General features: G+C 39.7%; 1 protein-coding gene across 6 annotated transcripts in view; it reads right to left on the minus strand.

Annotated features, from left to right (window-relative positions):
* Positions 1-238: 238 nt before the first annotated feature.
* Positions 239-25,343, minus strand: part of SORCS1 (sortilin related VPS10 domain containing receptor 1) — a 613,910-nt gene continuing 588,805 nt past the window's right edge. For 2 of the 6 annotated variants that reach the window (XM_035269021.3, XM_035269026.3), the window contains exons 25-27: positions 5,631-5,736; positions 5,353-5,513; positions 239-512 (exon numbers count right to left, since the gene is read on the minus strand). In XM_035269021.3, the coding sequence (XP_035124912.3) occupies positions 433-512; positions 5,353-5,513; positions 5,631-5,736 (347 nt within the window). In that variant the 3' untranslated portion in view covers positions 239-432. Of the gene's footprint in view, positions 3,835-5,352; positions 5,514-5,630; positions 5,737-25,343 lie in introns of all 6 variants that reach the window. The other 4 variants (XM_035269022.3, XM_035269025.3, XM_035269024.3 and 1 more) reach the window with 4 other exon arrangements.

Here is a 25,343-nt window from a genome sequence, read left to right on the forward strand (position 1 = left end):
AAGTAATTTAATAAAGTAACAGACTGTAGAGTTCATTGAAGTCCAAGTAGAATTCAGGTAGTAGGTACATTCTGCCCTGTTAGGGAGAGAAAAAAAAAAAAAAAAGCAAAAACCCTCGAACCTGTGGTGTTTACTACTTAGGCAATTAGCGTTCATGAAATCCTGTAATGTAACACTTCTATATTTAGAATGAACACCAAGGGTTTAGGATTAAAAAAAAAATACCTGAGACAAAGACTTAGAGACATTATCTGTTTAATAAATATGATTGTAAAAGCAATAAACAAGAGCAATTATACATTACACTACATAGTATTTAACAAAAAATACATCAAAAAAGTCATTTTAAAATTAGAAGTAGTTCCAATACTATAAGAAAACTTTTTTTTTTAAATTGGCTTCCTATAAAAATAAGTTGGCAAATGAGAGATTTCAATGCTCAGTTGGATTCCTGGAAAACACAGAACAGCTGCCAAGCACCCCACTGCTCTCAAAGTTGCTGTTTGAAACTTCTGAAAAAAAAAAAGCAAAGCAAACCTCTGCATTTTGGACAGTGAATCCAATTAAAAATAAGGCAAGGGAGAAAATGTTGGTTGGGTAGTTCAGGGTAGAACATGCACAGTTTGCCTTCTGGGATTTTGGAAAACGTTGCAGAATTGGATTTTTAGCTTGCCCTGAATCTTACCTTCCAAATACATACTTCCCTACACACTCCTCTGACCTTAAGCCCACCTTAAACACACCCCTTGTGTGTTTGTTTGCACCTGCTTTTAGTGAGTAGGTAGGCACTTAGGTCCCTCCCATTTGTAGGCTCTCCTTACTGCCTTCTCTTTGAGATTCAGCTGGAATGGCCTAGGACAATGGTTCTCAAACTCCAGTATGTATCACAGTCACTGGGAGGGCTTGTTAAAATTGATGGCCAGGCTCACTATCGCTTAGCAACAGAGAACACCACTATTTATCCCCTAGAGTTTCTAACTCAGTAGGTATGGGGTATGGATGGAGAATTTGCATCTCTAACAAGTCCAAGTGATTCTGATACTACTGGTCCAGGTACCACACTTTGAGAACAACTGGCCAAGGTCATAAGAACAATGAGGTCCTCTCTGAGCAAGTACCTTGCCTCACTAATCTCCTACAGATGGGAGGGAGCTTTGAGGAGAGGCACATGAGGACCCTGGAAATGCTGAATCTTTTGCTGGCCATCTTTGGTCACTTTTCAAAATGCCAGGCATCTCATGTCTACCTCTATTTTTAATTAGGATTTACAGCTTATTCTTCCCTGTTATTCTTCCCTGTGTCTTTCCATTCATTTATTCAACAAATAATTTTCATACTACTACTCTAGGCAAGGCACTGTGCTAGAATAAGACTGTTATTCTTTTTTTCATACTTTTCTAATTATGATGAATTGAACTGCAACTCTGAGGATTCCCTGTGCTGGTTTGAGTGAGCCTCTTTTAGTTTTCCAACACTTTGTCCTCCAGATTAAATTTGGGAGACTCCAACTGAAGAGGATCAATGAGGATGTTTCCTATGAGATAGGAAGCCTGGCAGGTTAGGAATTAATCGAGTTCTACAAATAGGTGGCTGCCTCAGGCGTGACCAATTTCCCAGATTCATACGGGGTCTCCTCACCCATAAACATCTCTGCCTGATCCCCTTCTGACAGCAGCTTTGCTATTCTTTCTGTGCCTGAGCTACATAAAGTCATGGACATCCGGATCTTCAGGACACCTCATTATCACCAGGGCCTGTGTTATACTGTTGGCTTAGGGACAAGGCAAAGGAGGAAGCTGAACTCACTAAAAGGTTTATCAGAACTTCTTACTCCTATAATTTATAGTGGGCTTTGCCCAGACCATAATACTAAAGGGACCTCTGCTGGACAGGCTTTTGTTTCCCTCTTTCTCTGAGCCTTCTTTCATGATAACCCTGGGAAAAACTGGGATTTCTTCAGGCTTTGCGCCAGTCTTTTTTTTTTACCAATCAGCTAACTTTTTTCCTTTAATGATACTATGATACTCAGAGGTCAGAGAGCACACATGAAATCACTGAGATCATCCTAAATATCAAACTCTCACCCTAATGTAAGACAAAACCCCCTCATTTATTCTCTCAGACGTTTTGACACTCTTAAACATGAAGTCCATTAACCTGCTTCTCCTTCCAGTTAAAATCAATTTCACAAACATTTCTATTCTATTGTGAGAGTGAAATGTTGGGTAACAGCAACCATCACAGGAGGAAATCGCCCTGCAAAATCATCACACATTCAAAACATTTCTCGCAAGAATCTTCTAGAATCAGGTCTCATGAGATTTTGGTTGTGAGACCACCACAATTCATCTCTATGCTTTCTTTTCCAAAGTACATGGCCAGGTTTGAATAGCTTTGCATAATATCAACTCTTTCACATACAGTATATGTTTCCAGGTGGGAAAAGGCAGGTTCTAGAGGAAGAGACAAGGATACATGAAACTGAACCCTGCTGTGCAGGATACAGCGAGGTCCATGGGCACAGACACTGGCATGCTTGGGAATGTACAAAACTGACAGAAGGAGCCGAAACTTGCAAGTGGTGGAGGCAGGGGTGGCAGAGGCCAGGCCGCTATTTAGGAAACGTTAGGGTTAATGTCCAGAATCTAGCAACATGTTTGGGAAAAATAATTGACAACAGTTGAAGGACAACTTACTTGGGGTTTGGAGGGAAGAGATTCAAAGACATCAACAGATCATGGCCACACAAGGATGATTGATAGACACATGTGAAGGCAGGAAAATGGACTAATGGGGTTCCATTTCCTACTGCAGTGGGGCAGGAGTAGGGAAAGCTGCAAGTGGAAGCAATCATGGTGGGAAGAGGTAAACAGAAAACCAAGGTCCGTTTCTGACATGCTTTGCCTCCCTTCCTTCCCTATTCTACCTGCATACAGGGATCTTGAACTCCCATCTTTGTTTTTGTGGCCACAGAGAGTACAGAAAACAGCCTTGTGGCCACTGCTGACCAACAGAGCTACAAAAGCTAACTTAGAAGGGAGATGACAATATGGAAAGTGGAACAGAGAAACAGCTCAGGGTTTCAAACTCCTGTGCATGTCTTTGTGTCTTATGAAAGGGGCTGGGGTAGCTAATCCACCCATCAGCCCTTAATGCTAAAATAGCTGATAAATCTAGAGCCAAGAATATTTCCAAAAATACATGCAGATTTCCTTGGCCTATATATGTTATGAATTTTCTACAAACACGACCGATCAGAAAAAAGAGGAGAAGAAAGAGGGAGAGGGGAGTGTTTTCCATTAAAATAGAGCACCTGTACACTGCCCCTCCACACATGTTCTCAGAGTATCGTCCACATGCACAGGCTTAAAGCTAAAAACCCTTGTTGTCTGTGTCTGAAGAATTAAAAAGTCCCGATGCAGTGAGTGTTTGTTTGGATTTTGATATTGTTTATATTTTATATTATTTTGTTTTTGTTTTGTTTTGTTTTACTGGCGTCCTCCATTCAAACATTTACATAGGGATTTCTTTTGTGCTTTGATTCTCAGCAACTATGGAAATACTTCCTGGCAAAATAGGAAACAGAACAACAAAGGAAAGAGAAAACACAAAGTTAGTGGTCATGAAGGATGGTGTACTTGACAAGAGCGAAATTCTTTCCTGATCAGCAGGTCGCCTGTAGCCTTTGGGGGTTTTCCTTAAATTGCAAATTGTGCCCCAGCAGATCCCCGCTTTGGCGTTGAAGGCGGAGTGGCGTGTCTTGCTCTTTGCAATCGGAGAGATGAGTCACCAGGTTGAGTAGAAGGGGAGGGAGGGGAGGGTAAAGCTACTCTCCTAAGAGAAAACGTGTAACACTTACTCATTTAATGACACTGGAAAGGGAAAGGTGTCAGAGACTGCAATGTGCTGAGATAGCTTCCTGGTGAAGGAGGAATTGCTACTTTAATAAAACAAACACAGGCTATGCTTTATACCCTACAGAAATGCAACTGAGAACCAAATGATACCAAAAAATGCACATAGACGCTTCAGGAATGAGTAGACAGGGTGAATGCCTCTGTGGACTTGAAGACAGAAAAGGCTTTTTTCTTTTTAACCCTCAGCAATTACACTTTTATTACCTTGTCTCCCCAAATAAAAGAAAGTGCACTGTGAAAATCGGACACCAGATGTGGCTGCCACTGTTATCATTACCTATGATAGGAGCCAGTTACTGCATTTAAATTTCTCCTTAACACAGCCACAGACCTTTCTCATTTTTGTTTAAAGAGGGTCATGTTTCCATTTATACACTCATTTTTTTTCCAAGTAAGATTAAAAATGTTATGTAAAGGCCAGGTGGTCTGGCATGATGACATTACAGTGGAGCAGAAATGGTTATACGGTAATTTATCCACTGTTGTCAGCAATGCAGGATCTGGCTGTGATCATACATACAAGTCTTAGGAAGAACCAAAGAGAGAAGCAGATCAGCACTAGTGGCTTCATGGGTTTGTCTAACTTCCTGGAAAATTCTTTCTGCAGTAAGTAGCAGGATCTAGCAAGTGAACGTCAGACTCTCCATACCTAGTTGTTGGATTCCTGTGCCTACTTCACAGGCAGAGAGGGCTCCGTTGAAATATGAGTAAGTCTATTTTACAATTTCTGCTAAGGGACAGTCAAAAAAGAGGAAGAAATTTGCTAATCTGCTATGTAATAGTCTCACATACCAGTGTGGTCTCTCTGAGGTTGCTCCACTCCCTGGATGTCTGCAAACCTTATGACTCTTGTCCTCAAGTTCTTAGGTGCCATATCTCCTGAGAGAAAGTTCCTAGCTACCACTAGATGTAAAAAAAAAAAATTGCCCTGGATGATGAGGCTGGTCATTCTCATTACGTCACTCCTCTACTAGCGTTCTGAAGCAGTTTGCCCTCTTTAGAGCTGTATCCAGTTGAGGCCACCGTGTTTCGTTCTAGTCAATACTAACCATGTCCTGCAAACCCTGCCCAGTTGTCTGAGCCACCAGCTCTAGCCTCTGAGGCCTCTCCTTCTTATATATTATTATAGCAAATGCTTTGCTCTTTCCCCATAAACATGTAACATTTTAACATTGTAAGCCCAATATTTTAGGGAGGGTTTTGCAAAAGGAGGAATAAACTAATGAGAGGGGAAAAAAACTAGATAGAAGCAAGAGGTTTGTTATTATTTTTCCCCATCCCAATGAGAGGAAGCAGGGAAAGAGCCATCTTAGCTGTTTCTCTCAGGGGTGTTAGAGCAGAAGAAAGTGGTTATGTCAAGCCAGAAAGGGGTTAGAGAGAGAGTCAGCCATTGCCTACTCAGCTGAACAGCTGATGGCTACTGGGAATCATTTACCTATGAGTTGGGATTCCACCTTCTCATCTATAAGCTGGCCAGGCCTCCTTAGTTCACTCTGAGGGACACTGGGCCTGCTTTCAGAGTGACTGACTGGACTGATCATCTCTTGTTCTTTCTCATTCTGCATCTGGGCATAAGCATTAATGCCCGGGATCTTCCTAAAATATTAATAGAAACCATCACTGCTATGCACATCACTGTAACACATGCTTCTGGACCTGTCAGGGAGAAGGAAGAGGCTGGGGGTGAGGAGATGTGGATGGAGGGACACGCACCTTTTAAACTTGTAGATGACAAATACTGCTAGCCCCACAAACACCACTGAGAGCAGCATCAGCATGGCAGATCCACTGTGGGTTGGAGTGAGGTCCACCAGGGGGGCTGGGGGGAAGACAAAACACGGTCATGAGCAGAGAACTGGGCAGGTGAGACTCTGAGACGCTCAAACTCTTCACGCACAAGCACGGTAAGTCCTGGAAAAACAGGTGGGGTATACACACAAGATGCATGTCACATGGCTGACCTGGGATGCATCTGAGCCCACCCTGCGCCCACCCCAAATATTCCTGAACTACAGCAAAGCAATAAAAAGCACAGACCCCAGGGCCAGGCTGCCTGGATTCAGTCCCGCTCTACCTGGCCATGTGGTCTTGGGCAAGTTACTTCACCTTAATGTACCTTATGTGGTAGAAAACAAAAATTATGGTACATACTTCATTGGGTTCTGATGAGGATTAAGTGAGCTAATGTATGGTAAGCATTGAGAAAAGTGCCAGGCGCATATTAAGTCATAATAATTATTACATTTTTTTTTTTTTTTTGGAGACAGAGTCTTGCTCTGTTGCCAGGCTGGAGTGCAATGGCGCGATCTCAATTCACTGCTACCTCTGCCTCCCCGGTTCAAGCGATTCTCCTGCCTCAGCCTCTCGAGTAGCTGGGACTACAGGCGTGCACCACCACAGCTAATTTTTATATTTTTAGTAGAGACAGGGTTTCACCATGTTGGCCAGGATGGTCTTGATCTCTTGACCTCATGATCCCCCCCATCTCGGCCTCCAAAAGTGCTGGGATTGCAGGCATGAGCCACCGTGCCTGGCCTAGATTTCATTTGTACTGCTGCTAGTATTATTATTAATCAATATTTATAATATATTTTATTATGCTCTGAGTGTAAGCTTTTTCTACTAAGCAAACAGATGGCCAATAAAACCACCTAAAAAAATATTTTTGCGAATTCAACCACCCCCTCACCCCTACTCCAGCAGTTGTCATGTGAGAAAAATAATTGGAAAGTTGTCATGAGAGAAATAACAGTGAAGTAACGGAACGTGCTTATATTTTTGTACACAGGAAACTGACGTCCAGGTGAATATTTTACAAGAGCAGCCACTCAGACGTTGAAGGAGGGAAATGCAACCTGGTTGTTTCCACACTTCCCAAAAGCTCCAACAGCCCACACCAAGACACTCCAGCCTCTCAAATACCGTGAGTTTTTCTCTCAGACAAACCAGAAGCCTCTGCGTCCATACAAGAGTCTCCCTCCCTGAGTTTCCTCTTAAAGTGCAGTCTGGAAAACACCTCTGTCCACCTCTACACCTTCCCCCATCTCACAGTCAAACCTGTCATACTTGTAAGACTTTGCAATTAATTTCTACCCTCTTAAAATCTGACATTTTGCAAATGTAGCATAGTTCATGCATAAAAGACAAGTCACATGTACTCCATGGAAGCCTTGGTGCTGACCTTTACCTTCCATCAACTTAAGCAAAGCCTGATACCCAGAAATACAGGTGACCTTTAATCACCATTTTCTGTAGTTTTCTCTGGTGTGAGCTGAGAGGGCAGCGCATTAGTCACCCAGGTTAAAAAGTTCAAGAATAAGACTATAATACTGATGGTCTCAGACAAGACTCAGTGGCTTCTGCTCTGGCTGAGTTTTTCAGGATTACATCTCAGCCACTCTGTGTTGATACTGGAAAGCATCTTCCAACTAATCATACAGTTTTGATAAAAAATGAAAGCCACCCTTCCTTCTCAGAAAATAGTCATTTCAGGAGAGTTGGTTTTCAGGAAGCACTGAATAAGAACTCCCCACTATTTTCTCTTCCCTGTAAGCCAAGCATCACCTCAGTTTTGAAATGGGACTAGATGAGTTTGTGTGTAAAAGATGGTTGGGGTCTCACTGCCATGAAACATCCAAGGCAAAGTTTCTTTCAGTTCAGAATTAGAAGAGAAAGCTCTCGATGCCATCGGCAAAGAGGTCCAGAAATTCTTCAGAACTCACGCTGCAATTAGTAGGATGTCATCGGGGGAAGAGAACACCATCCGTATGTTGTAGACATTATCACAATTGATTTCCACAAATGGAAGGCAGGGACTATGATCCCCATCAAACAGATAACAGTGAAGTTCTCATTGATTAATGTTATTTTACAAGGACTTAGAACTAGTAAACAGAAGAACTAAGACTTGAACTTGAATCATCGCGTGCGCGCACACACACACACACACTTTCTATATACTCAACCCTGGGCTAATATCAGTAAAAGACATATTGCTGAGGATGGGGATTAGGACTAAGACTATAACACAAGAAATAAATTAACAAGCGGCACAAGTTAAAATGCTAAGTTTGAAAAGGAGCAGTAGGACTAATAAATCATGTACTCTTAAGTTTGGAAGATAGGTATCTGTACACATTTATGCATATGTATGTATAGGTGGATGGATATTTATATGTATGCATGCAAACACACACACAGAGAGAATACAGAAATGAACCTACCACCCAGCTTCAACAACCATCAACTGACAGCCAGTCTGATTTTATCCACTCCCCACAATGTGAAACCACTGGATTATTCTGAACTAAATCTTGGAAAACCTATAATTTAACAACCTGTAACTCGAAAAGATCTCTCTCTCTCTCTCATTATGATCATAATAACATCACATCAAAGAAGTTATAGTAGAAAGATGTTTTAAAAGCAATCTTCTAATGCAAACCCTTAATATGTCATGGAACAATGGAGGCTCAGAGAGGGGCCACAGATGATTAGGATGGTGAGAGGTTGAATCAAAGCTAAACTTTTCACTCCTAGCTAAATACTCTTTCTGCATAACCCGAATACCAGGGATATGAAGCAACTAAGAATACTGAGCTTGCTTGAAAAGGTTGGCATTTGAAATACATGAAAAACTAAGAGAGAAAATTACTTTGTCCAAGCCCTGTGCAGCACAGAAAGCAAACCTTCATATGTGTGCACGCGCACACACACACGAACTCTTTTTCCTTCTATTTCCTTCCTCTTATCGCCCCATCCCCAGGCTAAACCTTTCCATTCCAAATCATTTACACTTAAGTAATTAGCATATTATTCTGGGAAAATGAACTTCTGTATCCCAGTTCTAAAATGTATGTTATCCATTCGCCTTCCCCATCTCTGCCACTTCTCAGAGGCAGGAAGCAGGAAACAGCAGTGGTGAGAGACTGACTGCCACTGCCCTCTGTGTTCCATAGGTGGCTTCTGCTTGCTGATCTGTGCCTGAATATAAACAGACCTATTATCGCTCCACACTACAGCAGCACATTTCTTAGTTTGCCCAATACTTAGGTGCATTTGTGTGTGTTTTGCTGAGGAATGGAAACTTGTGATAAATGGGCTTTAGCTTCTTCTGTGGAATTAGCATAAATTAACCCTCTCCAGTTGCAGCTTAAACAAGGTAGCAGTGTAGGGGAAAGTGCTGAGCAATTTTTTTTGCCATTATTCATGCACAAAGTAAAACACGGATACAAGCAGTATTCCAAATGACTCAACATTTCTAAGCTTCACACATGCACATGTCATTTCTAAAATCCTTTGAGAAACTTGGAAATGCACTGAAATTTTATATATTATTCATGAGGATCTGGGATGGTGATGATGGGAACAGTTACAATAACAACAACAGTTTTCTTGTGAAAAGTGATTGCCACATAGAAAGTGCTAAATAAATGCTCATAGTTGCATGTATGAGAACAAACCCAAAATTCCACATGTGGGGTTAAGTAATGATATGATCCCTTTTCAGAATCAGACCTGGCTCTGTCACTTACGGACTAAGTGCTTAAATTAAATCTCAGTGGTCTCATCTGCAAAAATAGTATTGGCACAGAGTACATGCCCAATATTTCTAACATTGTCATATTATTCCTAGCATATTTCTGAAACCGTATTCTTCTACAGAAAAAAAAGTCCTGAAAGATGAGTTTCATGGTGAGATAATTTTGGGCAATGATACATATGACATTCCTCATATGGAGATTCACACTGCACATCAGTATATTAAAGGGTCACAGCAACCACTGCAGAAAAGAACACATTTAACTCTACCATAGTCTATCATAAACTCATTAGACCACAGATCCTTTGCAGACCTAGGATCCACAGAACACTCTAGGAAATGCCCCACCCCAGGCACTACATTCCCCCTTCCTGCAGTTTGGCTTTTTTGTTTGTTTTGTTTCTTGATGAAGTCTTGCTTTGTTACCTGGGCTGGAGTGCAGTGGCACGATCTTGATTCACTGCAACCTTCTTCTGGGTTCAATCAATTCTCCCACCTCAGCCTCTCAAGTAGCTGAGATTACAAGCACCCACCACCACACGACTGTTTCTGCACTTTTAGCAGAGATGGGGTTTCACCATGTTGGCCAGGCTGGTCTCGAACTCTGACCTCGAGTGATCCATCCACCTTGGCCTCCCAAAGTGCTGGGATTACAGGCATGAGCCATCACACCCAGTCCCCCTTGCTGCTGTTTTGCCCTTTGCCTGGTTTATTTCCAAGTTTTAAAGTCAATAACATGGTAGCATCACCCAGGGAAGCCATGCAGAAGACCCTTATTGCTGTCCTGTGTTCATTTTCATTCTATCAAAAGGACTTTCCTGGAGAACTGCTACTTGCACTATAATCCTGAAACTTTGAACTATAATTCTAATCCAGAAGTTAGTGTTGTCAGGATATTGCAGAAGTAATTTACCATACCTTGATTTTCTTTTTTCCTTTCCTGTCCCCAAAGTAGATTCAATTCAGGACTGAGTTACATGCCTTGAATATCATGAAATCCATGTAGACTGAATTTTTTTTTTCAGAAATTACAGTGCTATGGGAAGCCCAAGAACTTCATGAAGCATTCAGAAGTTTCAATAGTCAAATCAATCAAACAGAAGAACGGATATCAGAGACTAAAGATCAACTCAATGAAATAAAGCGAGAAGGCAAGATTAGAGAAAAAAGAGTGAAAAGAAATGAACAAAGCCTCCAAGAAGTATGGGAATATATGAAAAGACCAAATCTATATTTGATCAGTGTACCTGAAAGTGACAGGGAGAATGAATGTTGGTATGCCTTGCGAGGTGTGGAAGTTATCCTGGATAATATCCTGAAGAATGTTTTCCAACTTGGTTTCAAATTTAGGAAATACAGAGAGCACCACAAAGATATTCCTCAAGAAGAGCAACCCCAAGACACATAATCATCAGATTCACCAGGATTGAAATGAAGGAAAAAATGCTAAGGGTGGCCAGAGAGAAAGGTTGGGTAACCCACAAAGGGAAGCCCATCAGACTCACCAGCAGAAATTCTACAAGCCAGGAGAAAGTGGGGGCCAATATCCAACCTCCTTAAATAAAATAATTTTCAACAGAGAATTTCATATCCAACTAAACTAAGCTTCATAAGTGAAATAGAAATAAAATCCTTTAGGGACAAGCAACTGGTGAAAGATTTTGTCACCACCAGGCCTGCCATACAAGAGCTCCTGAAGGAAACAGTAAACATGGAAAGAACAACCAGTACCAGCCACTGCAAAAAACATACCAATTTGTAAAGACTATGGACATTATGAAAGGAACTGCATCTATTACCTTTGAGCTCCACATTAGCCAATTTTTGGTGTAGGCTTCTATCCCCACTGTCAGTGTGGCAGAGTAAAAGAAGACCATACATATTATTTTCTAAAATAAGACACTTTAAGAATGAAAGGGGGTGCTATTAAAGCTTGTGCTGATGTACCACAGATAACCCAGGACAGTCCTGATCACTCTGGGTATAAGATATTTGGTGTCAAAAGGGTAGCTTGTCCTAGGTTCTGACATCTTCTCTGTATTTTGTATGTGTTATCCTTTCCTGTTTTTTCTTTTTTTTTCTTTTTTTTGACAATTTCTCTTGACTATCTGCCTTGCCTTCCCCTGGGGAACTGTATTTCTGATGCATGTTTGTGCCCCTGTTTCTGTTCATGTGACTGTTCCTTGCTGGCCATTCTCTAACCAAAAGTTTCCAGATACATCCTCTAGCCTGGCTAACTCAATCTAGTTATCCTTGTGTTTATTTCAGCCCCTTTTATGGTCCCCCATAATCTCAAAAAAAAAAAAGAAATAGTGAAGAAATAATTTATTAGAAGCTAGGCCAGGCATGGTGGCTCATGCCTGTAATCCCAATGCTTCAGAAGGCCAAAATGGGTAAATCTACTGAGGCCAAGAGTTTGCGATCAGCCTGAGCAACACAGCAACACCCTGTCTCTACAGAAATTAAAAATATTAATTGGGTGTGGTAATATGTGCCTATCATCCTTGCTACTTGAGAGGCTGAGGCAGGCAGATCACCTGAGCCCAGGAGTTCAAGGCTATAGTGAGCTATGATGCGCCACTGCCCTCCAGACTGGGCCAGAGAACTGAATCCTGTGTCTGCAAGAAAGCCAAAGAGTAACCTCATTGCTGCTCCCTAGTAGGCACATGAAAATATCACATTTACTCATATTGAGGAGGGATATATATCTATACGATAAACCCATTATTGTTTATCATAAAACCATAAAGATTAAATAACTAGGAAAATACACTGGTTCTATGTATCTGTGCAACTACCTCATTATTTGAATAGAAAAAACATATATTTGGGGAAAAAATAAAAAGAAGAAAAATAAAAGGAAGAAAACCTATTGGTACCATGGTTTTACTTTCAAAAGACTTGTAAAGGATTATAATGTACATAACACAGTGACCAGAAACGAACGAGAAAGACAAATGTATTGGCTGAGGAAGAATTTTACCAGTACTAATTTCATCCCTAAATGGAAAACGTTATTGCAACAATTTACTTCACTTTACAGGTCAGAGCTCCAAAACTCCTATTCGGCATCTGCATCTATAACGTTGGCTTAGATTATATGGTAATTTCTACAGCTTCTTGAAGAATGCTAAGTCTTTTTCTCAATGTGGAACTGTAGTGCAGAATTCATGATGTATCATGACCTAGGTAGAAATTTGGAGTTTCTTATTCCCTCCCAAACTGACTCATAACATATCCGGTTGTAGCAACTGAAGCCTAGAAATATTAATTCTCTAATAGCTTTATGATAATATCTTTTCATTACACCTGCAAAAGAAGTTAAACCAGTCAGCAGCAGCCATAGAGGCCAAGATAAAAAAAGATAACAGTTTTATTAAAAAACCCACACATACCCTTGACAAAGGACAGTTTATCTAAACCAAGCAGCTTAAATGAGGCAAAGGATAGACAGACAGGAGCAAGTGGAAGCAATATTCCTGTGTATATATTTTTTGCTTATGTTTTTTTTATTTAACCTGAGATTTGAGGCTCTTCCTTTGATAAATATTAACCCTTTACCATTTTTAGCATGTGTGTCCAGAACTCCTGATGAATAGTGACCAAACTGAAAAGCCAAGGGTAGGGCCACCTCTGAATTCTGAAACATGTACAGAAATATAGTGAGGTATAGCGGTATCATTTTATGCTCACACTAGCACATGAACAGCATCAGGATAATATTATTTAACTCTCATAAAACTCGCAGCTGTTCAATTACATCTGCCACTAAGATTGCAGTTCACCCTTTAATCATGTTTCAGCTGCTTCATGGCCACGGCTCTTGGCTGCCCTTTGCCATTCATCTAGATTATGGATATAATATGTCCCAGATTCAAAGGCATGTTTCATTTTCTCCCCTTACTCCCACTGTCATTTGCCCATTCTGCCAATTAGGTTAGCTCCAAATATGCCAAGAAATTAGATTTTAATGTTTATTACTAATTTCCTCCCATGCTTAATATATCAGGCTCTTCTTATGTAATTCATGCTTCTGTTTTAGTAGATGCCCTGAGTTGTAAATCAGATTTACTACTGGAGATAGTCGCTCACCTTTCCTTGTTATACAGATGGATTTCTGTCTCTGAAAGGCTGTCTAACAACAGTTGTTGAGGCTGGTGAAGAGGCCAGCATCATAAGCATCATCAGGGGAACTTGCTAAAAATGAAGCTTCCTGGCTTGTCGGGATTCTTCACTGTGTGTGGTGAGGCTTGGAAAATCTCTATTTTTATAAAGCTTCCTAAGTTAATTGCAATGTAAAGTCACGTTTGAGAACAACTGCTATTTATAACAGATTATCTCCCACCCTGAATTGGAAAGAGTTTTCTAACTCTGGGGCAGGGTTTCACGTATCTCAAATGCTTTGAGGGAACCACTCAGCTCCAGCTCTTCTAGTACTTTGGGCAGAGTTCCCACCACCCAAACTACAGTTCATTTGCCCAGTAAATAAATCTTATGAAGTGCAAATAATCCCTAAAATGTTGTTGTTAGCAATTTAGGAGGCATCAATCTAGTAAGGCTTTTGCCTTCTCAAATAAAAGGTCAGCGTTGCCCCTTGCTTGCTGTCTTTTTACTTTCTATTCTCATAAAAAACCTTACATATTCTGTCTTAGAAGAGTCAACAGGTTTTCAGGTAATTTTCTATTCCCTCCTTCTCCCCACCAAATATAAGGACTAAATTTACTCATGACCAGGGGTTCTCATGAGAACAAAGATAGAGTTTGACAGAGCTTGAAAGATTTGAACCAGTAATTAAGGCTTTAATTTATCACCTGTCAGGAGATTACCCCACCTGATTATCTGCTATGGGATGGTAAATTAAAATTCACAGTGAATGTATATTCTGGTCTTGGTCTTGTCACCTGAGTTTCCACTGCCTATTTCCAGCTTCATAATGGGGTTATTCATTTAAATGCTTAATGACATCCAACCCAAAATGAACCATCAAATTTATCCTAACAACAGTAACAACAACAAAAAAGCTCCTTATCCTAAGATTTACCAAGCAAATGTAGAGCAAAAAAAAAAAAAAAGGCAGGGGTTGCAATCATAGTCTCTGATGAAACCAACTTTAAACCAACAAATATCAAAAGAGACAAAGGCATTACATCATAGTAAAGAGACCAATGCAACAAAAAGAGCTAATGATCCTAAATATATATGCACCCAATACAGAAGCATCCAGATACATAAAGCAAGTTCTTAATGACCTACAAAGAGACTTCGACTCCCACACAATAATAGTGGGAGACTTTAACACCCCACTGTCAATATTAGACAATGAAACAGAAAATTAACAAGGACATCCAGGACTTGAACTCGTATCTGGACAAAGTGAACCTAATACACATCTACAGAACTCTCCACCAAAAATCCACAGAATATACATTCTTCTCAGCACCACATCATACTTCTTCTAAAATTGACCACATAATTGGAAGTAAAACACTCCTTAGTAAATGCAAAACAATAGAAATCACAACAAACAGTCACTCAGACCACAGTGCAACCAAATTAGAACTCAACATTAAGAAACTCACTCAAAACTGCCCAACAACTACATGGAAACTGAATGACCTGCTCCTGAATGACGAATGGATCAATAATGAAATCAAGGCAAAATTAAAGATCTTCTTTGAAATCAATAAGAAAGAAGACACAACATACCAGAATCTCTGAGACACATTTAGAGCTGTTTCAAGAGGGAAATTTATAGCACTAAATGCCCACAAGCTAAAGGAGGAAAGATCTAAAATTGACACCTTAATGTCACAATTAAAAGAACTAGAAGAGTAAGATCAAACAAAAGCAAAAGTTGGAAGACAAGAAATAACTAAGATCAGAGCAAAACTGAAGGCTATAGGGACACAAAAAAATCCTTCAAAAAAATCAATGAATCCAGGAGCTGTTTTTCTTTTAAAATATCAGCAAAATAGATCATTAGCCAGAATAATGAAGAAAAGAGGGAAGAATCAAACAGATGCAATAAAAATGACAAAGGTGATATCACCACCCACAGAAATGCAAACTACCATCAGAGAATACTACAAACACCTCTATACAAACAAACCAGTAAATCTAGAAGAAATGGATAAATTCCTGGACACTTACACCCTCCCAAGACAAAACCAGGAACAAGTTGAATCCCTGAATAAAACAATAACAAGGTCTGAATTGAGGCAGCAATTAATAGGCTACCAACCAAAAAAAGTCCAAGACCAGATGGGTTCACAGCCAAATTCTACCAAATGTACAAAGAGGAGGTGGTACCATTCCTTCTGAAACTATTCCAAACAATACAAAAAGAGGGAATCCTCCCTAACTCATTTTATCAGACCAACATCATCCTGATACCAAAACCTGGCAGAGACACAACTAGAAAAGGAAATTTCAGGTCAGTATCAATGATGAACATTGATGTGAAAATCCTCAATAAAATACTGGAAAACCGAATCCAATAGCACATTGAAAAGCTTATCCATCACGATCAACTTGGTTTCATCCCTGGGATGCAAGGTTGGTTCAACATATGAAAATCAATAAACATAATCCAGCACCTAAATAGAACCAAAGATAAAAACCACAATTATCTTAATAGATGTAGAGAAGCCCTTCAACAAAATTCAACAGCTGTTTATGCTAAAAACTCTCAATAAACTAGGTATTAATGAAATGTATCTCAAAATAATAAGAGCTATTTATGACAAACCCACAGCCAATATCATACAGAATGGGCAAAAACTGGAAACATTCCCTTTGAAAATTGTCACAAGACAAGGATACCCTACTCACCATACTTATTCAACATAGCACTGGAAGTTCAGGCCAGGGCAATCAGGCAAGAAAAAATAATGGGTATTCAAGTAGGAAAAGAGAAAGTCAAATTGTCTCTGTTTTCAGATGACATGATTGTTGTTTAGAAGAACCAAAATCTTTATCTCAGCCCCAAATCTCCTCAAGCTGATAAGGAACTTCAGCAAAGTCTCAGGATACAAAATCATTGTGCAAAAAGCACAAGCATTCCTGTATACAAGTAATAGAGAGTCAAATCATGAGTGAACTCCCATTCACAATTGCTGCAAAGAGAATTAATACCTAGGAATACAACTAACAAGGGATGTGAAGGACCTCTTCAAGGAGAACTATAAACCACTGCTTAAGGAAATAAGAGAAGACACAAACAGATGGGAAAACATTCCATGCTCATGGTTAGGAAGAATCAATATCATGAAAATGGCCATACTGCCCATAGCTATACCAACCAAGCTACCATTGACTTGCTTCAAAGAAATGGAAAAATCCACCTTAACTTTCATATGGAACCAAAAAAGAGCCCACATAACCAAGATAATCCTAAGCAAAAAAAAAAAAAAGCTGGAGGCATCATGCTACCTAACTTCAAACTATGTTACAAGGCTACAGTAATCAAAACAGCATGGTACTGGCCAAAACAAAGATATAGAACTGGTTCTGGTACTGGTACCAAAACAGAGATATAGAACAATGGAACAGAACAGAGGCCTCAGAAATAATGAAACACATCTACAACCATCTGATCTTTGACAAATTTGACAAAAACAAGCAATGGGGAAAGGATTCCCAATTTAATAAATGGTGTTGGGAAAACTGGCTAGCCACAGGCATAAAGCTGAAACTGGATCCCTTCCTTACAACTTATACAAAAATTAACTCCAGATGGATAAAAGATTTAAACATAAGACCTAACACCATGAAAACCCTAGAAGAAAACCAAGGCAATACCATTCAGGACATAGGCATGGGCAAGGACTTCATGACTAAAACACTGAAAGCAATGGAAACAAAAGCCAAAATAGACAAATGGGATCTAATTAGACTGAAGAGCTTCTGTACACAGCAAAAGGAACTATCATTAGAGTGAATCACCAACCAACAGAGTAGGAAAAGATTTTTGCAATCTACCTATCTGACTAATATCCAGAATCTACAAATAACTTAAATTTACAAGAAAAAAACAACTCCATCAAAAAGTGGGCGAAGGATATGAACAGACACTTCTCAAAAGAAGAAAGTTATACAGCCAACAAACATATGTAAAAAAGCTCGTCATCACTGCTCCTTAAAGAAATGTAAATCAAAACCACATTGAGATACCATCTCACTGCCAGTTAGAATGGCAATCATTAAAAACTCAGGCAACAACAGATACTCGAGACGATGTGGAGAAACAGGACTGGTTTTACACTGTTGGTGGGAGTGTAAAGTAGTTCAACCAGTGTGGTGATTCCTCAAGGATCTAGAAATATAAATACCATTAGACCCAGCAATCTCATTACTGAATATATATCCAAAGGATTATAAATCATTCTATTATGAAGATACATGCACACATATGTTTATTGCAGCACTGTTTATAACAGCACAGACTTAGAACCAACCCAAATGTCCATCAATGATAGACTGGATAGAGAAAATGTGGCAAATATACACCATGGAGTACTATGCAGCCATAAAAAAGGATGAGTTCATGCCCTTTGCAGGAACATGGATGAAGCTGGAAACCATCATTCTCAGCAATCTGACACAAGAACAGAAAACAAAACGCCACATGATCTCACTCATAAGTGAGTGTTGAACAATCAGAACACATGGATACAGGGAGAGGAACATCATACACCAGGGCCTATTGGGAGGTGGGGGGCTCAGGGAAGGATAGCATGGGGGTAGGAGGGCTAGCAGAGGGACAGCATTAGAAATACCTAATGTAGGTGACTGGGTGATGGATGCAGCAAACCATCATGGCACGTATATATGTATGCCACAAACCTACACGTTCTGTACCACTAAATAAATTACCATATTGTGCCACTTGAGTTGTAAATTTCTGTGTGTACTTTGTTAAAGAGAGAAATGATAATGGAGTTTTGCCCAAACCTGTTGTTTAAAAAAAAAAAACACCCAAATATTTCTATCAGCTATTTTTTTTCATTTTCCAAATTCATTATACATTATCTCAAATTTGCATTAATAAAATTTCTTCATTAGCACACAGTGAATGATGGACAACAAAGTTTATATTATTTTTCATGAATTTTACCTCTCTTCCTCTGCTCATAATTTTACCATCAGTAAATATACTAATTATTAATATGTGAGGGTACATATCTAGAAGCCCCAATCCATGTCAGACAGCACATAATTTTATACATAAACCATATACATAAACCATCTTTCTGTGCCTTTGTGCAACCTGGCCCTTCAACCTGCAATGCTTATTTACTCTGTTTCCCATTACTGAGTATATACCCAAAGGATTATAAATCATTCTATTATAAAGATACATGCACAGGAATTGAATAGGTCAATTCCTATTCAACCTTAAAGACTCAGCTTTATCGAATCTTCTGCATGGAATATTTTTCATTCTCCTCATTTAGAAATTAGTAAAGGTTCATGCAACTAGTATTTTGTGCCTCAGGTCTAACCAGCTGTGAGTGAGGGCCCTCATTCATCTCATATCCCCTGATAAACTATAAGTTTAAAGGAATAATTGCAAAGTAAGACAGAGTCATGTGACAAATAAGATGATAAATCTGAAATGGATCCTGCCCTTGAGTAAATTTCAACTTACTAGGGGCAATGAGAAAACTTTTGGCATTTTGGGGACATTTTCTTAACGGCTCAGGTTTGTTGTTCTACAAGAAACTATACAGATCCAGTGGTTTGCATTAGATTCAGAGCCTTTCAGATTCTTGCTAGAAAAATGCTCCCTAAAACGACAACACAGCTGTTTTTTGTTTTTGTTTTGAGATGGAGTCTCACCCTGTTGCCCAGGCTAAAGTGCAGTGGCATGATCTCAGCCACTGTAACCTCTGCCTCCTGGGTTCAAGTGATTCTCATGCCTCAGCCTCCTGAGTAGCTGGAAGTACAGGTGTGGGCCAGTAACCTAGCTAATTTTTGTATTTTTGGCAGAGATGGGGTTTCACCGTGTTGCTCAGGCTGGTCTCAAAATCCTCACCTCAAGTGATACACCTACCTTGTGCTCCCAAAGTGCTGGGATTAGAGGCATGAGCCAGTACAGCTAGCCCATCATAGCTCTTAAGTAATCAAAACAGCATGGTACTGCTACCAAAACAGAGATATAGAACAATGGAACAGAACAGAGGCCTCTGGGGCAACATCACACATCTACAAACATCTGATCTTTTGTAAACCTTACAAAAGCAAGCCAATGGGGAAATGATTCCCTGTTTAATAAATGGTGTTGGGAAAACTGGCTAGCCATGTGCAGAAAACAGAAACTGGACCCATTCCTGACACCTTACACTAAAATTAACTCCAGATAGATTAAAGACTTAAACATAAGACTAAACACCATAAAAACCATAGAGGAAAATCTAGGCAAAACCATTCAGGACATAGGCATAGGCAAGGACTTCATGACTAAAACATCAAAAGCATTGGCAACAAAAGCCACAATAGACAAATGGAATGTAATTAAACTCCAGAACTTTTGCACAGCAAAAGAAACAATCATTAGAGTGAACCAGTGACCAACAGAATGGGAAAAAATTTTTGCAATCTACCCATCTGACAAAGGGCTAATATCCAGAATCTACAAAGAACTAAAACAGATTTACAAGAAGAAAAACAAACAAACCCATTCAAAAGCGGGCAAAGGACATGAACAGACACTTTTCAAAAGAGGACATATATGAGGCCAACAAACATGAAAAAATGCTCATCATCACTGGTCATTAGAGAAATGCAAATCAAAACCACATTGAAATACCATCTCATGCCAGTTAGAATGGCGATCATTAAAAAATCTGGAGACAACAGATCTGGGAGAGGATGTGGAGAAATAGGAACACTTTTACACTGTTGGTGGGAGTGTAAATTAGTTCAATCATTGCATAAGACAGTGCGGCAATTCCTCAAGGACTTAGAAATAGAAATTCCATTTGATCCAGCAATCCCATTAGTGGATATATATTCAAAGGATTATAAATCGTTCTATTATAAAGATAGATGCACATGTATGTTCACTGTGGTACTGTTTATAATAGCAAAGACCTGGAATCAACTCAAATGCCCACTGATGACAGACTGGACAAGGAAAATGTGACACAAATACACCCTGGAATACTATGTAGGCATGAAGAAACGATGAGTTCCTGTCCTTTGTAGGGACATGGATGAATCTGGAAACCATCATTCTCATCAAAGTGACACAAGAACAGAAAATTAAACACTGCATGTTCTCACTCATAGGTGGGTCTTGAACAATGAGAACACATGGACACAGGGAGGGGAGCATCACACACTGGGGTCTGTTGAGGGGGCCTAGGGGAAGGACAGCGGGGGTTAGGGAGGTTGGGGAGGGATAACATGGGGAGAAATGCCAAATATAGGTGACGGGGGATGGAGGCAGCAAACCACATTGTCATGTATGTACGTATGCAACAATCCTGCATGATCTGCACATGTACCCCAGAACCTAAAGTATAATAAAATATATATAATACAGAAGCCCAGGGCAAATGCATATGCAAGAAATGGGGAGGGTGAGGGAGATGTCACAAAAGATTTGGCTGGTTTGTTAAGGTGAGGAGGGTGCAGTACCAGGTCTGTTACCCAGAGCTCTGCCATGAAGTGAAACTGCTCTTATACTGAAAACATGTCTTCCACTGACCAGAGCAATAAAAAAGGACCTGTGATTCAGTCTCTTTTTCTAACAATCTCCTTCCATTCCTTCTCCCATTCTCTCTCATCTCTTATTCTAAGATGTAGGACTCCAGGAAGGATGGGCCCAATCTTCCTTCAACTGCCCATCCCCCACATGTATATATAAAGAATTAAAATGCATATTTAAAGAACACTTGCTGTAAGGAAAAAAATTTAAATATAGAGATTCCCTAGATGCTTCTTGTAGGCATCTAGGGAATAAATGCAAGTATCCACTCACCAGTGACTTGATTAGAAGTAGCATGTCATGGAGACAGGTTCACAAATGAATAAACTCAATAAATTGTATCTGAAGGTTAACTGCAGGAATGGGATTTTGAATGTATGTCCACAGGCTATAAATTATGCATACAATTATTCATAAAAACAATACTTGTTGAGCACTTGATATGTGCAAGTTCTCTGTAAGGTATAATGATTAAGATGATATGAAGATACGAAGAAGGTGACATAAAGATATGATAAACCATATCCACAAGAAATCAAAGTGATGCGTAAGATGGTGGTCAGATCATCATCCCCAGGCAGATAGAGATCTAAAAATTCATGTGATTTCAGGCAAGGAGAAGATGTTCAGGCAAATGCTGGCACTGAGGTGAGCCTTAAAATACAGATGGACAAGGGGAAATAGGTGAAGAAGCGGGGAGAAATATTGCAGTCTGGAATATCATGAGCAGAGAGATACTTTTGTCAAGACAGCGATGCTTCCAGTCTAACACTAGCTTGATTGCTTTCTATTCCCTTTTCCAACTTGTCATGTTGTTTTTGCAACATCATAGCCTTGGTCTGCTAAACATGGATGCCAGCTGCCATCAGGTACTAAAAGTCAAAGGAAACCACTCAGCCCATGACCCTCCGTCAATCTTCTGAATAACATGCTTTTCGTTCTCCCTTATTCTCATACAGGTTCAAATCTCTCCTTTCTGCAAGAGAATTTCATAACATACCTGTCAGGAGTGGTTAGAATCTTAAGAAAAACTGTATGAAAACCAAGAAGCACAGAAATGGCTAGGAACAAAACAAGGCCTACATTGAAAATTTAGCTCAGCTTAGATACCACAGTTAATGAATTCCCAAATGGAACATGTTGGTGGATGGGGGGCAAACAAAATCCAGTCTCTAATGGCATTCGGATATCTGCAAATACTTTCCTTGTTCCTATGAAAGCAAACAGGGAACTGAATTTGAAAACCAAGATAAGGCTAGTAAATTCTTAAAAAGAGACAGTTCTTTCTCCTTGGAGACAAACCAAATTATGCATTTGCTTCTCTCACCAACAGCATACTCTGGCTCAAACATTTTTAAAAGAAAGCTGCTGAACATCTGCTGAGCAATTAATGGGATGAAGCAGCATGTTGTAATGGTCCCTGGGAAGATATTAGCCATCCTGCTTATGAGACATGAAATGTTGCTAACAATGGTTCTTTCTGTTTTCCCTTTTTAATTTTTATTTTCCTCTGCCTTCAGCGGGGATGAGAGAAAGGGAGATAGAGACGAGGTGGAAGTTCTGCATCTAATACTCCTCCCCACTGTTTCTCTCTCTCTTTTCAGGCTTCCTACTCCTTCTTTCTCTTGCCACCAAAATATTACTGTGTTAATTTCAACCTAATAAAAAAAACTGTGGTAGCTCACACCTGTAATCCCAGCACTTTGAGAGGCTGAGGCGGGCAGATCACTTGAGCTCAGGAGTTCCAGACCAGCCTGAGCAACTTGGTGAAACTTCATCTCTACCAAAAATACAACAAACTTAGCTGGACATGGTGGCATGCATCTGTGGTTCTAGCTACTTGGGAGGCTGAGGAGGGAGGATGGCTTGAACTCAGGGGGCAGAGGTTGCAGTGAGCACGGCACTGCACTCCAGCCTGGGTGACTGGGTAAGACACTATCTCAAAAAATATATATATATATAGAAAGAAAGAAAAGAAAAGAAAAGAAACTGTGGCAAGTGTCTCAGCCCACTGATACCCTACCAAAGTGCCAATTTTTCCATGAGTGAAAGGTCCCTCCACTGCTTTTGTATATGTAGGGTCTACCATCCTGTGCAAATAGTTCTTTCAATCATTTAGCTACAGGTAACTTAGGAGCAATCTCCAACAAGGAAAGGATCCCTCACAAATTTTACTTCCTTATCACAATTGTTGTGCCAGTTGACACAATTTGTCTTTTGCATATGAAAATCTATCCCAGAGTGATGTTCACCTGTGGATACTGCCAGTTTTAACACATTATAATCATCAGAGCCAAACTCAATATAGCAAAAGTTTCCAAGACTCAGTTACTCCATGAGATTATCTTCATTTACTTATCAAATTGGAGCTGATTATCCACATATAAATCTATATCTACTCCAGTTGCTGAGCTTAGCCATGATAAAAAACATAGTAATGCCAGTTGATCAGGCTTGGACTTGTACAGCCAAAGGACCCTACTATTGAAAATAACAGGAAAGGTTTCTACAATGGTTGGAAGTCAAATAATTTTCTCACTGTCTCCAAATTGGTCCAGGCTACGAATGGGCTTTTACTTGGAAATGGATTTTTTCCCCCTTTGGTGACCTTGTGTTACACATATCTATACTGCAAGCGGTTCTTCTTCAAATCTCAGTGTGCATATCTAGGTTCCCAAAATATACCTCCCTTTTGCTAGCCCTTCTTCTTGGGAATCTGAGTCCTGCTTTCCAAACTCCTAGTTATAGAATAAACTACAAATATGAATTGGAAACATGTTTCACTTCTTCCCAACTTTGCATTATTTTCGCCATCTGGAGTTTCTACCAGTGGGATTTAACCTCTCGTGGTATCAGGAATTGACTTCCCTTCCCACAAGGAGCTATAAATCCAAGGGCCTTAGGATGCCTTTGCTATATTCAGTTTCTCTGGCCAAGCCAACTGGCCAAACCAGTCTCAGCTAATTACCCACGTTTTGATCTCAATATTTCAGTTTCGTCCCAGCTCTAAACCATTTGTCATTGAAGAAAGTGTTCTTAAGTAACATTTAAAATAAGATTTCATTTTTTAAAAATACCACTACTCCCTAACGTTATGGTAACATATCAATCTTTTAAATTGTTTTAAATTTACACATAACAATTATACATATTTATGGGATACATAGTGATGCTGTGATACATAAGCATGGTGATCAGATCTGGGTAATAACATATCCATCATCTCAAGCATTTATCACTTCTTTGTGGTGGGAACATTCAATATCTTCCAAAATAATCTGAACCAACTTTAGAGCATAATGCAATAATCAGTCAAATAAAAACCAGGCATAGATAGAGAAGAAGTATGGAGGAAGAAAAAGAGTGAAATGGGAGTGGCCTCCAGGAATGAAGAATGGGAGAAGTAGGGTTAGTTCCCTGCCTAGCTTGATCTCCAATGCTCTCCTGTTCAATGGAGGGAGGTCTCTGGTAATCCAAAAAGGGACTGTGTTCTGATATACCAAGCGTAAAGATAGTGTTCATTCAAAGACTTGTTATGTTGTAAAAGCAAATTTTGCATGACAAAGAATGGACAAGTTGGCCACATCTCTTCAAAAACAGACTTCAGTGTGGAATATCAAGCTTAGTTGTTTTTAATTTCTAAACTCAAAGGGACCAAGTAGTGCATAATGAGGTTCAGGCTAGATGGTCTGATAAGATTAAATAAGTTAGTAAATCTTTTTAAACCAATGTTCAACGGTTACTTTCTACTCAATTGACAACATTTGTCAGTGGCTTGGCTATTAGGAGGACTACAACTCTTGTTTCTGAAATTTGATCATTCTCCCATACAATGAGTCATATGTGACTCTGCCATATGCTACTCCCATTCATCAAACACCAACGCTCAACCCTCTGGGTAGGAAAAGGCCAGTCAAGATCATCAAATGCCTTGAGATAAGTTGGCAGCCTTTTCTTCAAGAATTTTCACTAGCATATGATTCAGAAAGCGGCTTTTACCAGCAAGAGTAGTTTATGAGGGCGGAGATTCTGTCCTTAGTGCTGACAACATTGCTTGGCCCAGCATAGGCAGCCACTTGGTAAGTATCTGTTCAATGGATGTTAGGATGACAAGATGCAGAACAGGAAATCAGCCCTACTCAATCCTACTTGCTCCTTGCAGTCATCTTTT

Source organism: Callithrix jacchus, chromosome 12, assembly GCF_049354715.1.
Source record: "Callithrix jacchus isolate 240 chromosome 12, calJac240_pri, whole genome shotgun sequence".
NCBI lineage: Eukaryota > Metazoa > Chordata > Mammalia > Primates > Cebidae > Callithrix > Callithrix jacchus.